General features: G+C 39.8%; 1 protein-coding gene across 1 annotated transcript in view; it reads right to left on the bottom strand.

Moving 5' to 3' along the window:
• Window positions 1-17,632, bottom strand: part of IL17REL (interleukin 17 receptor E like) — a 61,182-nt gene that overhangs the window by 5,089 nt on the left and 38,461 nt on the right. The window contains exons 11-17 of the mRNA XM_042466590.1: window positions 16,565-16,609; window positions 14,307-14,364; window positions 10,389-10,534; window positions 8,290-8,355; window positions 5,819-5,876; window positions 4,174-4,290; window positions 660-714 (exon numbers count right to left, since the gene is read on the bottom strand). Of these exons, the coding sequence (XP_042322524.1) occupies window positions 660-714; window positions 4,174-4,290; window positions 5,819-5,876; window positions 8,290-8,355; window positions 10,389-10,534; window positions 14,307-14,364; window positions 16,565-16,609 (545 nt within the window). The remainder of the gene's footprint in view (window positions 1-659; window positions 715-4,173; window positions 4,291-5,818; window positions 5,877-8,289; window positions 8,356-10,388; window positions 10,535-14,306; window positions 14,365-16,564; window positions 16,610-17,632) is intronic.

Raw genomic sequence — 17,632 nt, 5'->3', positions numbered from 1 at the left:
GTGTGGATACACCCAAAGTCAACAAGCTCATAGAGAATTAAAGAATCCAGTTTTTGTCTCAAAATGGCTAGGTATCTTTCTACTTTAAGCAATGTCAAAAACTTTAAAGACATAAATTTAAGAGAATTTATCGCTTGAATCAACTCCATTATTTTTCTCACAGCATTCTCAAAGAATATCTACAGTTCTTATTTGTGACATTCTATCAAGGCAAAAACTAAATAAAAGGCTTCTGCTTCAACTTTGTCTTCAGAATATTTCTACCTGAGAATGAATGGTATTATCTCATACATTATTTCACACAGGGCAAATTATCTACAGTCAGAGATGTGACTGCAATCACAAAATGCTATTTTAGACACTATTTCATGTGTACAGCTGATACAATTATTTGACTCCACTCATAAATAAGATCTCAAATTCCAATTTTTTCTTTAATTGCTCTTAGTTTATATTCATAAACTGGCTGCACTTTTGCCTCTCTGAATTTAACTAGAAAGTTATGAAACTCTTAAAATCTGTCCCAAATTCTAGAAGAATTGTATTGCTCATAAATTCATATTTGATTTACAAATACTGATTTATAAATCAGCGTTTCAGCTTCAAAAGGTTGAGTTGACAGAATGACAAGTGGCTATATCAAAAGAACACATGCCCACCTCTGTATTTTGTTGTGTGCTATGCTTTTCTCTTCGATTCTCTTCCTACGAGAAACTGCAAAACAAAGATAATCAATTAATTAATACCCTGCTTAAGTGATTTAGTTATACATCATACTTCCTTGAAAGAATTCAGACCAGTTTTCCCAGATCTCTCCTCTTGCTGTTTTATCTTCACAGCAAGCCTCTCAAGGAAGTGGAAGGATGGTGACTACTCAATGGTCACTTGATGCAGTTCTTGACTGAGTAGTGACATGAACCTGGTGTTTTTTCCCTGTCCTAAGCCTGGTACAAACAGGCGGGAAGTGCTGTCCTGACGCCGATTCTAGAGTTTGGGAGTGCGCAGTGTCCACACGCTCCCGAACCCTCATGCATCATCATGGCGGCCTCCAATCCATACAAGGACTGCCATGATGATGCAAGCATGGTGCCGTATCTGCACATCACAGCACCACACTTGCATCATCGATGTACCACAGTGTGCGCCGCAAAAAGAACCCATTTTTAGCAGATTATTTTTGCTGCAGAAGGAGGCCATGCAGTTTGGCTGCTGTGGCCTCCCTCAGGTGCAAAAATGGGCAGCTCCAGCCCTCCCTTTCAGAGCGGTCTGTCAAGCCCCTCAGTCTGTCACTCTCTATACTAGGGGTAGCTCATAGTTCACAGGCATGCCCAAGGCCACTTGTGTCCCTCAGGGGGGTGGGGGCAGTTTTGCAATGATTTTGTCCCCAGACTTTTTGTTACAACAACAAAAAAACAAAAAAAACAACACCCAGCTCTCTTGAGACCATAATGGCTCCAAAAGTAAAGGAAATCTCTCCCATACTCCCAGAAGGCATGGGGTGAATATTGGATTTTTGCTTGAGGTAGGTGGGACGTAGCTCTCCAGGCTCTCCTAGGGGCTAATGCAGCTCCCTAGCCTCTGACAACTGCCCTCTTCTGCTCTACACCAAGGGTGGCCTGGGAGAAAACGTTCTTCCTGAAGTTACTTCAGGATGTACAGAAGCCATCCAGGTGCTTGATCCTGTTCTCAACAGGGGATCAGGAAGAGGAGATTCCCCATATAACCTGAAGTAGCTGTGAGGAGGAGTAGCCATAAATCTGGCCATGGATGTACTGATTCTACAGTAACAGATCAACTTCATTTCTGCTGCTTCCTTTCTACTCCATGACAAACTCAGAGAAAAACTGATAGCCAAAAAGCTGTAGGATAATTTTATGAGTGTGTTTTGGAGTGGCATGTAATTGAGCTACATCCAAGAGTCTGCTTGATATAGGATCCATAACAGAATCCTATTAAATTCGCTTTTGTATTATAAAAATACAGTGATTTCAGTCATCCTAGTGAATCAGACAAGTGGAACACTCAATGGCAGCTTGGATGTGTGCAATACATTCATTCTAGATTAAACTGTTGTTGTTGTGTACCTTCAAGTCATGATTTATGGTGACCCTAAAGAAAGTAGTATCCTCATGTATAATCCATCCAAGAAGGCATGAAGGATCCCCAATTCTAATTACAGTCATCTCTCAACATTTGTGGCTTTGACACTTGTGGTTTCGATTATTTGCAAGGTTAAGGCCGCTGTGCACACATTCCTCCCTCTCATCCCTCCTGGGCTTTTCCCCTGGGGAGAAAAAAAAGCCCAGGAGGGAGAAGCTGGGAAGAGTGTGCACTCCAATCCCACTCCTTTCCAGCATGGAGAGCTGCCTCTTTCCCCAAGCAGCTCCCTGCCTTGAGAAGGGGTTTGGGGATAATAATCCCTCATCCTTTTCCAGCACAGGGAGCTGCCTGGGGAAAGACAGCTCTCTTGCTTTGGAAAAGGGTTTGGGGAAAGCAAAAACACTCTCCTTCCTGCCATTCCAAGGCTTCAGTTAGCTTCCCAGAGTGCGCCTTCCCCTGCCTTTCTAGCGCCTCAGAAAGCTTGCTAGAGCTGTTTGAAGCTTTGGAAGGGAGATGGGGACATGCACACATGCACTGCTTCCCCCCAACTTTATTCACAAATTTTGACTTTCATGAGGGGTCTTGTGACCCTAATCCCCATGAACATCAGGGGTCGACTGTATATGCCAATCTGTTAGCTGATGTCTTACTATTACTATTCCTATTACTTACTCTTAATGCTCTGCCAAGTAAGCAAGAAAGAGGAGAAAGACAAAATGGGGAATAAATACTTTACACAACAATCATAGTTACAGAGCATATTTGTTCCCTGTTGCAAATGGAACTGCACTATGAAACTGGACTATTTTGAATAGAAAAGGCATTAGAACCACCAATACATCACTCCCGCCTTGACACAACTGCCTGCCACACATTTCTAGTTTGCTGAAAGGCTTATAGGTTGTTGAATATTTTGGACAAAATATATTATTTAATAAAAAATCTATTCTTTAATCAAAACCAGAGTTCATCACAAATTGCTGCCTGGCAAAGATATTGAAGGTGTTCAAAACTGTTCTTGATCATTTGGGCTATAGAAAAAGGATGAGATTTTGTTTATGTTTGGAAATGTACTGTCCTTCAAAATTTTCTATAAACTCAGAATTAGTGGAAATGAAGTGAATCCAAAGGAGTTAAGATATATTAGATATAATTTGTAACTTTGCCTGGCTTCTGTCAGTCAGTCTATAGGTTACACCACCAGCTGTCATAAAATCATCTTTAGAATCACACTCCCTTTAGTTGTTTATGAATATGTATGTATGCTTTCTTAACTACTTCAATAAAACCAAGGGTGTTTTGATCCACGTAACACTGACTAAGCATATTTGTTCTCTGTTGCAAATGGCTAAGACTGTAGATCTCATACGTCACACAACACCTGACAAAGCGTAGGACTTCTACAGATGGAGATAGTTGTCTTTCTCTGACACTTCCTTTGTTTAATTGAAAATTTACAGCAGGGAGATACCATCAGATGGTAATCATCTACTTCCTCTTGCTTCATATGCCACAAGTTTTACTGTGTTATTGAAACATAATAAAGCATACTATAAATAGGCTTCACACAACAAACATAGTTACAGAGCAATTTAGAACAAAGAGCATTTTTGAACAGAGAATTGCTCCAGAGATTATTTGAAACTCTAGCAGGTAGATGACAAAGTGGCTCATGCGATCATTGTAATGTTTCAAGGGGAACTTGCATGACGGTGTCATAAAAACCACTTATTTTCATAAAGTGTACCCGTAATCTCCACAATGCAATGTATTTTGAATATTACCGTGGAACCATAAAAGGCACTGTTGCAGGTCACAGTCCCATCTGTGTGACAATTCTCCTGATAAAGTCCAAGTCATTCTGAATCAGACTGGAGTATTCACGGATCTTTCAGAGCCAGAAACCTTCATCAGCAATCTCCTTTTTTATTATTTGTTTATTATAATAAACACACTGCACCATCCTTTTTAAACCTTCTCTCAAAGTTGTGCATGCTTTCTTTACATCTGTCACTGCCAAAATGTGAATTTATGTGAATTCATTCAATATCTAATTATTATGTTTTGTTGTACCTGATAAAAGCTTGTGTCCAAGGAGAGCCGTCATAGTCACAAGTATAGCAAGCAATGCTATTATAGACAAGATAGTGAACGAATTTTCATAAACTTCTGCTTGCTGAGTAGAAGAAGCTGTGGGGGGAAAGTCTGCTTTTAGTATTCAACACATACATCTGAGAATAAGCATTCCTGTTAATACCTGGGTTCCTTTTATTAGAACATTAGGTGTAGTGATTACCTTGTATCTTGGTAGTGCCAAATAAAATAGGTGAAAACAGAAATACAGGCTGTAACCATTGAGTTACACAGGATTCTTCTCCTGTCGTACAAGATATAGTTTGAGGCTTCTCTTCCCTCAGAACTACCTCTTCAACCCTCGATCCTGCTACTGGTCCTAGTTCTTTCCTAAATACATCCTTTTACTAAATGACTTAAGGATGGGCTCCCAGTATCCTTCTCTATTAAGTGTTTTAATATTCTTGGTAGCATGATTTTGATGTTATTCCATATGCATCACTTCAAGCCACCCCTTTGTGAACAAAAAGAAAAATAATTTTTATTTACAGACAGAACTTAAGATAGCAGTTTTGCAGTTGGTTCTCAAGGATAGTTGTTACAATGTGTACATCACTTCACCTGTTACAAATTGTTTTTGTTCCAGTTTGCTCACTGACTTGATTTCCACCTGAAATTGTGTTTTATTCCTCTAAACACAAGTTCCACTAAAGCCCCTTCATTAGAAGTATAAATCCTATGAATGTCTAGCTCTATTCACAAGTCACAATCCCCCAGAACAAGTTGGTTATGAACCCCCTCAAACTAACTTTTCACTTCACCAAGAACATGACCCACTCATCTAACATCACTGGACTTCCTTTGTCCTATTAAATCTTTTCTTCCTTACATGGGAATCTGAAGAGACTTTGGATATTATGTTCTTTCTTTTGTGTCCCCCCCCCCCCAAAAAAAAAGGATTTCCCCCTTCCTAATCTACCAGAATGGGAGAAAGGTAAGTGGAACTAAGCACTATATGATTCTTGGGTCAAACCAGTCTATCAAGGCTCGTCCACACCCACAAGCAACTTTTACTCTTTTTGCCTTTAGTTCAACCAGCCAGGAGTAAGGACTCTAATATTGTAATTCACATCACAGTGCTATAATTTGTTTACTTGTCTGAGTTTTTTGTACCCCCATTTTCAGCAAGCAGTTGACATTTCCAAGTGAAAGAGATCTGCATGGATTTACTTTGATCATTCTTGGCCTGCTCCATATTTGTGACCAGGCCATGCTTGTTTATGTGCAGATGCTATCTGTTTGAGCCAATGCTTCCTCTCAGGTAATGTATACCTGATGACTGAGGTGTTTGTGATGGCAGAAACACTGCTTCATGTTGGTACCACTATGGACATCTCAGCAGCAGCATATACACTAATCATGGAAGCACAAATGAATATACCATTTTCACTGTGATCCCAGTGCTGGTCCCACACACTCTGGATGCAAACATATGGAAGCCCCCATCTTAAACCTAAATTTAGATGTAAAGTCTAAATCTTCAGACAAAATGATGATCAAAGTACCATGCTGGCCTCCCAAATCCATTCTGTTTACCCAATTATACTATGTTTTTAAGATACAGGTGTATATTATCAGCACTTACCGCAGGGTAAATCACAGATGTATGAATGGATAGAATAGTCCACATCTGTTCTCCATCCCTTGTTAAAAAAAGAAAATGTTATTTGCCTTTGAAGTAATCATTACAGAATAGTTAATCAAGGTTTGTTTTAAACTCATATCCAAAGATTAAAAAGCAAGTGTATCTTGTTAGGAAATGTGCTGTTTAGATGTATTGCATTTATATTTGTGTCAGGAACAATAATCTGCAAGGCTTAGACTTTTTAATCAGTTTTTCTGTCTCTTTTCAACAGTATACAGTACAATAGTTTTAAACCAAGCCCAGAAAACAATATTCTCTGGAACTGCTTTTCATTGCAGATAATCCAACTGATTTTTATAAGATTTAGGAACAAAAAGCATATGCCTGTCATGTCTACTCAGAAATTAATTTTATTAAATTCACTGGGATTTACTCCTTGGTAACTGTGTAGAGGATTGCACCACAAATCAGCAAGATTAGCAGGACACTGCTCTCTGCATTAACATAGATAAAAACATATGTTGAAGGAATTTGACCCTAAAAAGAGATGTATAAACATTTTAAACAGATAAATAAGACTGCAAAAAGAAATGATAGGAAGTTCAATGACTAGCTCTTGTTATTTTCAGAATATTTGCTTCACTTTGGTTTCTGGCCAGAGAAACCAAGTTCTGCTACAGGTCCATATAATGGAAAGCACGCAAATGGATGCAGGATGGATGCAGTCAAAGACTTTTCATCTGATCAGTTATACTTAAAGCGTAACATGGGCCCTCAACAGACCGGCATTATACACTGGCCTCAGGGCAGAGTGGGAGTGTGGCATCCACACAACAGCCACCCCAACTCTGCCCTCACACCATCCCCACACCACCCGCCTTACCAGTCTTTGGCACAGTGCTTACATATGGTGTGCCAAAGAAGTGTTCAAAAGCTGCCATGGTGCCCTTTCTGTGGTGCAAAGAGGGTGCCCTTTCCATGGTAAAACTAGCCGCTTTTTGCAGCTTCCTTTTGCAGAGCATGTAGTTGCTGTGGCCCTGATCTGGCAATGAAAGGGGTGGCTACAGGCCACTCCAAAGGGGTGGTTTGTTGAGCCCCTAAGTAAGCACTGCTGGTCTGACCCCAAAGAACCCTGACAGAAATGTCATTCACACATGTTCCAGTCACAGGCAGAATGGATCTCCTTCTCATGCAACTGATGTCAGATAAAGCAGGTTGCAGGGACAGTTACAATAGTGGCAATAGTGTCACAATTGTGACTAAGTAGCAATTGTGAATATGAAACAGTTAAAGAAAAGGATCACCCGCAAAAAAGAAGGGTGCACTGTAAAACATTATAGGTAATGTTCGGCCCGTTACAGACAGGCACGAAAGTATGCGCAGAGCGTGTACTAGGTGCGTTAGTGCACCTCCCTAACCCTAATACGCGCTCTGCGCGTAAAAAATGACAGTGGCTGTTCCAGACGTCTGCCGCTATTTTTACATAGCGGACGCTGTGCTTCCGCACGTGTCACGGTGGCTATGACGCTGCGAGTGCGCCAGCGGCGCTTCGCAACGTCATAGCCGCACCGCGAGAAGGAGCTCCATTTTGGAGCTCCTTTTTTGCTCCATGAGGGAGTCACGCGGTTTGCAAGCAGCGGCTCCCTTGTGCAGCAAAGAGCAGCGCCGGGAGACCACCGCAAAGCGGCGGTTTGTAACCCACCAAAATGTTCTAATTAAGACCCATAGGTTTACCCTCCAAAAAAGTGCTCTTGGGGAAGATGAAATCTCATTTGTTGACAGGAATCAACCCTACTGCCTGCATTTTCAGACATTGCTTGGGAGTGCAGCTGTGAGAATGGTTTTTGCGGAACAATTATAGTTCAATAGTAATTATATCTGATGAACTCAATGATCTGAAGATCTGGAAAATGTAAATTGAAGTCCATGACCTTGGGCAGATCACTGTTAGGTCTCACAGTGTTCATTCTTGGTTTGGAATACAGCTAATGATTAGACAGGAGATAACATCAATTTAATTTCTTGCAATGCTGCATGTGCTAACTATAGTTTGACCATTAAAAATGTGATGACTGGATTTTTTCCATGTTCTGATGATTGCCCTTTGCAGTTCTTGCCCAGCATCTGTCAGCTTAGGTCTTAACACTAATAGATAGCTGTAAATGGGCTTTTCTGTCTCTTTCAAACAAGGTTTCATTGTAGTTGATACAATCATTTGATGATGGGATTATAAAGGTTTGTGGTGTTTAATGCTCACAGATTGTTTGTCAGGTAGTACCTGATTAGGACCACAGTTTTAAACTGCGCTGTTTGAGCTAATGACAATATATTTAAACAATTCATACTGTTGTTTTCAGATTTCTGCTTCACCACAGTCATAGGCAACAAAGAAGGAGGAAGAGATGATACTTCCCCTGCTGTTTTCCATTTGTATTCTGCCTGAAGGTAAATATGAAAAACAGAAGATGTACCTGAATGCAGAAGTCAGAACCACATGTTTTCCCTGAAATGTTGACAGACATTGACCTTAGGCCACCCTAGAAATGGTAAAATGAGAAACAATCAGCCTCAAGAAAACAGAGATGTCAGGATATTTCATATTCTCCTTTTTTTGGTTATGATGTTCATTCTACTGTCTCACAAAACACAATAGTTTGCATTAATGGAAATCACCTTTTATGGCATGTCCATAAAGCAGCTTCAGCACTATTAGGTCCAGTGGGACTAAAGGAAGTTTCTGTGTGAAAAACAGGTATATTTCCCCCCTTGAGAAACAGTTCTTTATTTTCTATGGGAAGGTGATTGTGTTGATTGGGCAGCTTCAATTAATGCTGTGCCAGTTCTTCTGTTATCATTGGTGAATTTATTGTCCACTGTTTATTATGAGAGTTTGAGGTGGCTAGATTTGGGGACATGGTTCAAGAGCCACCTCTTCCATTAGAGCTAATGGCTAATCTTGTGATTTCTGCAGGTTATTAAGTGCCCATGTCAACATGACAGTGCATTGTATATCACTTGTTCTCAACCACTATACCAGCCTTTCTCAACCAGATGTCTTCCAAATGTATTGAATTACAGTGCTTATAATTCCTTTCACCATGCTGGCTGTAGTAGACCAGTAATACATCTTCAGAAAGCACAGGTGGTGAAGGGTCTTGTAGACCTTGGTAAACTACATGTTTATTTCCAATATAGATAAGAGGAAACACAATCTACAAAAATCTGGTTGACAGTTATTTTGTTATTTTGACTTTCTCCTTCTCATTTAGGAAAAGAGCTTTTCTTTTTGTTTTCATTTTTAACACCTATATAACCAATTCAAATTTAGCAGTAAATCACAGTTGTATGTAATACAGTGTGAAGTCAGGTCCCAAGTTGTTCTGTGCTTCCTTTTGAAAACTAGAAGGAGAAGCATGTGGTCCTTCACACTTTGTTGAGCAGCAGCTCTCAGCATTCCTCACCACTGGCTATCCTGGCTTCAGCTGCTAGGACTTGTAGTCCAACAACATGTAAAAAACCTAAAGATTACGATTGTTCTATGCCTTCATGTCAACTCTAACTTACAGTGAACCTATCCTTGAGTTTTCTTAGCAAGACTTATTCAGAGGAAGTTTGTCATTGCATTCTTCTGAGACGGAGAAATTTTAACTTGCCCAAGGTCACCTAGTGGGTTTCCATAGCTGAACAGGAATTCAGGCCCTTGTATCCATTACTCTAGCCCATTACTCAAACCACTACACCATTCAGCTTCACTACATTATTCCTATTTGAAAACTACATTGAAAATTGATTTATTAACCATCTCTAGACAATCAGCCCTTTAGGGAGAAACGTGGGTGTGCATATATATATATACATATAACTTCACCCAACACTATTATAAGAAAGATGTTCCTCCTTTGAATTTTGTTAATGGAAACAATTGTTCACTATTAGGTCATCATAAGAGGATGTGGAAAAAAACTGCTTGACCATCAAAGATGGGAACTCTACAGGCCAAAATCTACATGATTTCCCAAGAAATCACCATGAGAGGATGTGGGTAGAGCTGCTTGAACACCAAAGATGGGAACTCTACAACCCAAAAATGTACATGATTTCCCAGCATGTAGTTGTACAGAAAATCATGAGTTCCAGAATGACACATGGAGGTCTTGTTCTTTGATTTCCTATTTCACAAAAAAAAAAATCAAAACACCAACATACTGGAAGAGGATGGGAGGTGGGACTAATATTAAACTTTGACCTTTAAAAAGCTGTATCTTCAAGTTTAGATATATTCATACAGAGCAAGGTAGGAGCCATATTGCATTCCTGATATTACTGGACTGAAAATTTGATCAGCCACAGCTAGTGAGGACTGGTGAGGACTTCATCCAATGATAAGTACTAATGAAAGTTACAGTCCAATGACATCTAAAGGAGTGGTGGGCACTATGAAGCTTGCTGGCTGCAAAACATCCAGGGATCCCATTCTGGTGCCCCCGAAGCACCCTACCAATCTTCCAAAGCCTCCCAATTCCCACACATGCACACAATTTAAATTTTTACCATAGAAAGTTGTACAAACCACTGAAATGGGCTGGTGTATTCCAGTAGAGTTGCATGAAGATGATTCAGTCCTGTGACATACAAGAACTGCAAACTGTGCCTCCGTGTTTGACATGAAGGAAACTTCTGTGTGTTCTTCCATCACAGCAAGTCTCATTTTCCAAGCTGAAACAGGACGAAATTAATTTATGCAGTTGATACCTGATCCTAATCCAAATGGCAGTGTTTCTATTACCATCCTTTAATATTTTTTGGATCCATAGACATTTTCATCATTGCATCTCAAAGCTGATAATAAAATGTTCATATTTCATTTATCCTTGCCACAAGGCAGATCATTGTTACTATTTTAGATGTGAGATGGATATGAAGTACTTGTGTGAAACTGCTGCACCAGTCTGCATGTGAACTAGGATTTGAGCACAACCCTTTCAGCTCTAAACTCAACACTCCTTTCTATGAGCCTCATTTCTATCAATGATCTGTACCCCTCACATCCTTACATTTCCAATAGCTTCCCTTCACAACTTATTTGAATTGAAAAATAATCAGTGAAAGCTTATTCCAAATATCATGCTTGAACTGATGGAATGATGAGTGCAGACCAAAAGTATCCATCCAGTCATGAACATGTTATGCTTATACACAACAGCTTCCAGTTACTTTCCAGTCCAAATACAGTGAGCCCTTGGTATCAGCTGGGGTTTGGTTCCAGGACTCCCCGTGGATACCAAAATCCATAGATGCTCGTGTCCAGTTAAATACAGTGGTGTAGTAAAATGGTATCCGTTATATAAATCAAGGTTTGCTTTTTGGAATTTATATATTTTTAAAATATTTTCAAGCCATGGATGCTTGAATCTGTGAACAAAAAATCCATGGATACAGAGGGCTGATTGTATTGCCAAAGGATCACACAATCCTGGTATCCCATTCTATCACCTTTCTCCACTCTTCTATCCTTGCCAGCTTAACCCGCAGCCCAGGTTTAAGAGTGCCAATGCTCCTTTCTCCACAGAAATAAGTAATAAAACTCCTCGTAAATTACTGGTTTGGTCTAGTGTCTGGGGAGACCCAAAAAGAGAATCTGAGTTCAAAAAGAGAGGAATTGTTGGAGCGAAATGTAGCTGCATTTGCCAGGGATAAAGATTAAATCCTTTCAGCTCTGAATAAGGTGATAGGATTTTCAACTATGTATTCACAAGGGGACAGAAGAGTAAAGTGATTATAGTGTAATTTCCATTATCCATTTGTACCTATTACATATCTTCTATTTGGGGCTTTAAAGTTGCATCTGAAGTTGCACTACTGCCAAGCAGCATATGTAGAAGAGTACTACAATCAAGTCCTCCACTGGCACTTCATTTGATCTTTGAAATTTTGGGGATAATTATTTGTGTTCAGCTCTGTGTACAGTTTATTGTAGTACTTATTTTAAAAAATGGGTCTTAAATTATGGTTATGTTTGCTATATTCATTTATAATTGGCCTCACAGAACCCAGGAAGAGATATACTTAGCATGTGCTGAATGTCTGCCCCCCCCCAAAAAAAAAAATCAGTATGATATCATGAGACCTAAAATGACTTCTTAATCTCACTCCAGATGACAATTTTCTTTAAGGCTGCCTGGTCAGTAGCTACTTGTCACCAGTATTTGTTTTGAAACAAAGGCAGTTTCTCGTTGACAGTTTATCTGAATATTTCACTGACTTATTGAATAGTCAGTGAGATGACAGTCCAGTGTCATACAGCCAGTCAAATTTGGCTGCTTGATGATAACTACAGTGCACCCACACCATGCGTGGTTGCATTTTATGAGGCTTCCAGCTTACGTGGAAGCCGCTTGGGGAGGAAAACAATGGCGCGCATGCCTGTGGTGCACACGCGCCACTCCGCCATATGCATGCACCCCATTATTTCCTATGGGGCTCGAGCATAGGCGCATTTTCCCTTATGCGGGGGGATTCCAGAATGGATCCCCCGCATAAGGAGAGGGGCCACTGTATTTGAAAGGGAGGACTGTATTTCTTGCCATCCTGCTGTTGAATTGTTTTAATACAAAACACTTTAGCCAGTTCAGGGTAAGGACAGCAAATGTGCCCCTTGCTCTAAATGGTAAAACTGCTGTATTGGTTCGAGTGTCAAAATCACCTAATAGGATGGCATTTTTTTCCCAGCTTTTAAAAGCTTTCCCTCAAAAAAAAAAAAAAAAAAGCACATTCCTAATTCTTTTCAGCTATAGAAATCATATTTTTGTGAGTTCAAAATTTTCTTCCTCACTGCAAATCATATAATACAGTTCTGGTTACTCTGGCTATATTTAAAATTCTCTCCATTTTTGTTATATGTGTGTCCCAGAAATGGGAACCCAAAAGATATCAGGGCTATACTTGGATGAATCCTACCTAAAATGTTTCCCTTTTGATTCCCACATACATAGCACTAACGTCACCAGCTAACTGAGGCATGGTCCATTCCAGCCTTGGCTCACACTGAGCAATTATGTTTCCTACTTTGCTATGAAATGTACCTTCTCTCTTTTCTTGAAAGTTAAAACAGCAGGATTGTTGGCCTCTCTACTGCACTTCTGAAAATCTTGTAGGTTAAGAGTTTCTGGAAATTGGAGGTATCACACAAACATAAGAAGACTTCAATTCCTTCAAGATTGAAAGGTTTACTGTTGGGATTACAATTCCCAGAATCAGTATGGAGTTATAATCTAAAATATTATTTTCCTAAACTTTGGCTGACCCATCTATTGGCAACTATGCCCACTGATTCTAGATGGCATGTTTTAACACACTGTAAACCTCTTTGAGAGTGCTTGGCGCTATAAAGCGGTATAGAAATGTAAGTACTATTGCTATTGCTATAGCTATTGCTATATTTTTGCTTCAAGTGTAAAGAGATATATATAGAGATGTGTTCAGTCATTATGTGTGCCAAATGCTGGAAAGGACCAACCAGAAAGTGTGAGGTAGCTCTGTCTCCTAGAAACTGTGTTGGGCATTCCCCCTGCTCTATATACAATCACTATCAGTCTGAAAAGGATATGTATACATTTTGGGGCTGGTGGCCTTCTTGTCAGTAGAAAGGTGAATTCATTCTGAGTCCAAATTTGAAAGGAGCTGTCCAAAGTGTTAAACTCTATTCACAAAGTCGGTTCAGCACCTTGGGCAATGCCTTTAAAGCATAGTGAATTCAGCATCTGACATGGCAGCCACCAACTGCTACTGCATTGAGTGGGAACTTTAACAAAGGTAGCTCCCTATGGAGGGACTTCTACACACATACATCTGTATGTACATAGATTCCCCCATCAGACTGACTGTAATGATATGTTGACTGGGGTTTAACTGGCCTGTGACTTACCATCTAGGGGCAATGCTAAACTGCATGTTCTGAATAGTTCCTTCACACATTTAGAATCCACAAAATGTTGCAGTGGTTTTAGATCTTGTCATAATAAACTAGCTTCACAATTGTTACTTTATTCTTGTTAGGTTCTATGTTAGAACATGGAAAATACTGCAGTTCAGGGGATACTTTTCCTCATTGTTTATGGTACTTTCAACCTCCTTGTAAAAATACAGACATAACCATTATTTTATGACAAGCATAAAGTAGGGGTGGGCAATTTGTGGTCTTTCAGTGGTTGCTAGACTACAACTTCAATTGTCTTTAGCTAGCACCGGCTTATGAGAAGGGATAATGGATATGAAATCCCCAAAGCATCCAGAGAGAAAAAAGTTCACATTCCTGGTACAGACTAAGAAATTTGATACACTGTGATCCAATTAATCAGTTACAAATGTATGAGTTTTATCATTACAAGAGAAGCTGTTTGGAAACAAGCTTCTGTGTGAAAGAGAAGAATTCAAATCTAATCTAATAAAGAAAATAAGACAGTATTTGTAAACATAAATTGCATTTTACCTTGGAAATTTCCATGTGCAAATGGGCATCTCACCCAGGAACCATGCTTTGTTGTAAACTAGATGGGATGGGGGGGGGGACATGGTTAGGAAACCTGAAACGTTCAAAGCAATCTTAATTTCTATTTGCAATAGAGTAAATGAAAGAATTAGATCAAACTGAAATTTTATCTCTGTGAGACTGCCAGACCAGTTTCTTGGTCAGAATGACAGTGATGTACATAGTATCAACTGAAGCAATCAAACAACAAGCTTTGGCTGCACTCCTAACCACAGCACCAGGCAGTAAGGCCATTGAATACAAGGAGACTTTGAATCAAACATCCATAAGACTGTGTTGTGTTTCAGATGTTTAAATGAGTGAAATGGAGAAGGAAGGTCAGTGAGACAGAAGCAGAAAGCTCTATTCCCCTGATCTAAACATATTCATTGCAAAGGGTGGAAATCATATGGCCCTCCAGATATTGTTGGACTGTAAATCCCAGCAACCCTAGCCAGAACAGCCCATGGGGATAAATGCAGGGATCCACAGTCCAAGAAGGCCTGTAGGCCACTTAACTCTGGTCCCTGCATCCTCTCTCAGCTACAGAAAGTTGCACAGACATAGGTGTTTATCAGACGAGCTCTTAAAGAGATACTATTCCAGTGTGACTCCTCTAGCTGCCTCCTGTTGCATGCTGGGATTGGCAGTTTTAAGGAGGGGTATTTAGAATTCTCAGGCAGAGAAGTTCAGCTCCTTAAAACTGCCAATCCCAGCATGCAACAGGAGGCTGCTAGAGGAGTCACACTGGAATAGTAGCTCTTTAAGAGCATAGTGTGATAAACATCATAGTTTCATATGCAGTAGCTCTCTTCTGATGACAATTTCCTTCATAGAACAAATAGACTATGGCAGTGGCAGAGCTAGTGGACACAATTCTGTACCTAAGGGTTTCTCTAGAACAATGATGTCCAAACTCTGTCCCTCCAGGTGTTTTGGACTTCAGCTCCCAGCATCCCAAAGCATTGGCCAAGGTGGCTGAGGCTTCTGGGAGCTGAAGTCCAAAACACCTGGAGGACCAGAGTTTAGACATTGCTGCTCTAGAATGTCGAAATGAGTTTATGACAACCTTGCTTAGGACACAATGTGCAAGTTCTGAACCATCTATATAGCATCAACTGGGAAAGGTGAAATAAAGCAAATTGAGAGTGCAAATTCAGTCCTTTTGTACCCTGCTCCAATACTGAGAAAAATCCTCTCCCCCCCCCTTTTTTTTTTTAAGCTGGAATTTGCATTGGGAAGAAATCCCCCATTGGCACCAATGCAAGTTGGTCCCTCAAAGAAAATACTAGGGACTCATTCACACTACAGAATTATACCACTATGATTCCACTTTAATTGCCATGATTCTTTTCAATGGAAAGGACATTTAGAATTCTCAGCCAGAGAAGTCTACTGCCTCAGCAAACTATGAGCCCTAAGATTCCATTGGATGAAACCATGGGAGTTAGTGGAAACATAACACTGTAACTGTATAGTGTGAATTGGCTCCAGGTTTACAAATTATTATTACTGAAGGTATCTCAACTCTACCTCCAGGAATTCTGCAGGCAGAGAAGGGCTAAATTCACTGCTACAATCCCAATAGTTATTCTCTTCCCTACACATTTGCTGCTTTTTACATTTTTTAAAAGTGTGCATCAAGTGCAAAGATGAATTTAATATCACATCTAGTGTGCACTCAGACACATTCCGTGCAAAGAACACTGAAATGAAAACAAACATGTACTCAGTCATAGGATGTTGACTTGAACCACAGCCAATGACAAATGCTTACTCACAGATTAGGCCCCATGATTTCAAATGAAACTTACTCCCATTTGCCTTTAGGACTGCCGCTTTAGGGATGGATAAGTTTTCCCAACAAGTTAATTTAAATGGAATTAATACAGTGCAATAGTCACAAGATCAATGTTTCTTCAACTTTTCAAACAATCTGGTAATGCTTTATTAATTATATGATTCTACTTGTTTAACCAAGCCACTGAAGAGGGAAGTGAGATAAAATATATTTTGTCTTTGCATGGGCCACAATCTTATTTAAAGTTTCTTCACGTCTCCATTTCTTCCCTCTTTGTCAGCAAACATGTAGTAACATGAAGGACAAGATGTGGGAGGTTATTCTCTGCCTGAATGTTGCAATAAAAAAGTCATCTATGCCTTTAATGAAAAGTAGTAAGTAGAAAAGTTGGATTATTTAGTAGAAAATCATGTTATACCTTCATGCAAAGTCTTGGATGGGCATCAACCCGAGAGTATTTCACCTGATTGGGGAATAAAATCAGGTAGTTAGCTATTGACAACCACTGAAATGCTACACATCACACAATGAGGTTTTATGGGATTTTAAAAGAGTAATGATTCAAAGTTTGTGTGTTCTTTACTGAAGTGACCATTGAACTCAACCAAACTCCAAGAGTGTTTGTTGTAAACGAAGAGTGGGAATTGTGTGGCCCAAATTTAATCCAACTTCCAGCACCCCTATTCAGGGTAGTCAATTGTGAAGAACTCTGGGAGTTAATCAGCTCTTACAATTAGGAAATGTCTCCTAATGACCAGCCAAAATCTGCCTCTTTGTGATTCCCTCCCATTGTGGCATAATGTACAGAGCTTGATGAAATTACTTTGGGGCCATGCTAGCGGAAGGACACTGAAGCTGTAATCTCTCCACCAAACAAACTTTTCAAAGTTCTAATAACTGTGGCAAGAAATTATCTTCATTTGTCCCTGGGACATTATGCATAACTATCATAGTGCTCTGGACAATGAGTCTTCCAGTGTACCACATGGCTCAGCTGAGGAGGAGAAGGGCCTTGATTTTTATCTCCTTCACTGTGTATAGGTTAAGGTAGCATCATCTATGAGCTGAGAACCAATCTGGAGGATTATGACAGGGCAGTGGACTGGTCACTATGCTATTGTTCTGTTTTAACTAAGAGAAATGTGGAGAGAAACCTTTGAGGGATTTTCTGCCTCAAGTGCTCAAGCAAGTTATCGAGCTTTAATGTTATTTTGATTTTTTTTGCATCTTGCCTTAGATAAATAAGAGACTGACTTAACAAGGGGCACTTTCGAGCTACATAGTTACAGCACTATGATCCACTGCCACAGCAACATTGTAGGGATTTGTAGTTTGGCATTGTTGCTTGTGTGCCTTCAAGTTGTTTTCAATTTATGGAAACCCTACAGTGAACCTATCATGGGGTTTTCTTGGGAAATTTCTGCACAGGGTGCAACAACAACAACAACAACAATAATAGATTTATTTATAGCCCACCCAATCACAA

Source organism: Sceloporus undulatus, chromosome 5, assembly GCF_019175285.1.
Source record: "Sceloporus undulatus isolate JIND9_A2432 ecotype Alabama chromosome 5, SceUnd_v1.1, whole genome shotgun sequence".
Taxonomy (NCBI): Eukaryota; Metazoa; Chordata; class Lepidosauria; order Squamata; family Phrynosomatidae; genus Sceloporus; species Sceloporus undulatus.
The sequence above is the reverse complement of the archived record's forward strand: the minus strand, read 5'-3'. Positions and strand labels throughout refer to the sequence as shown.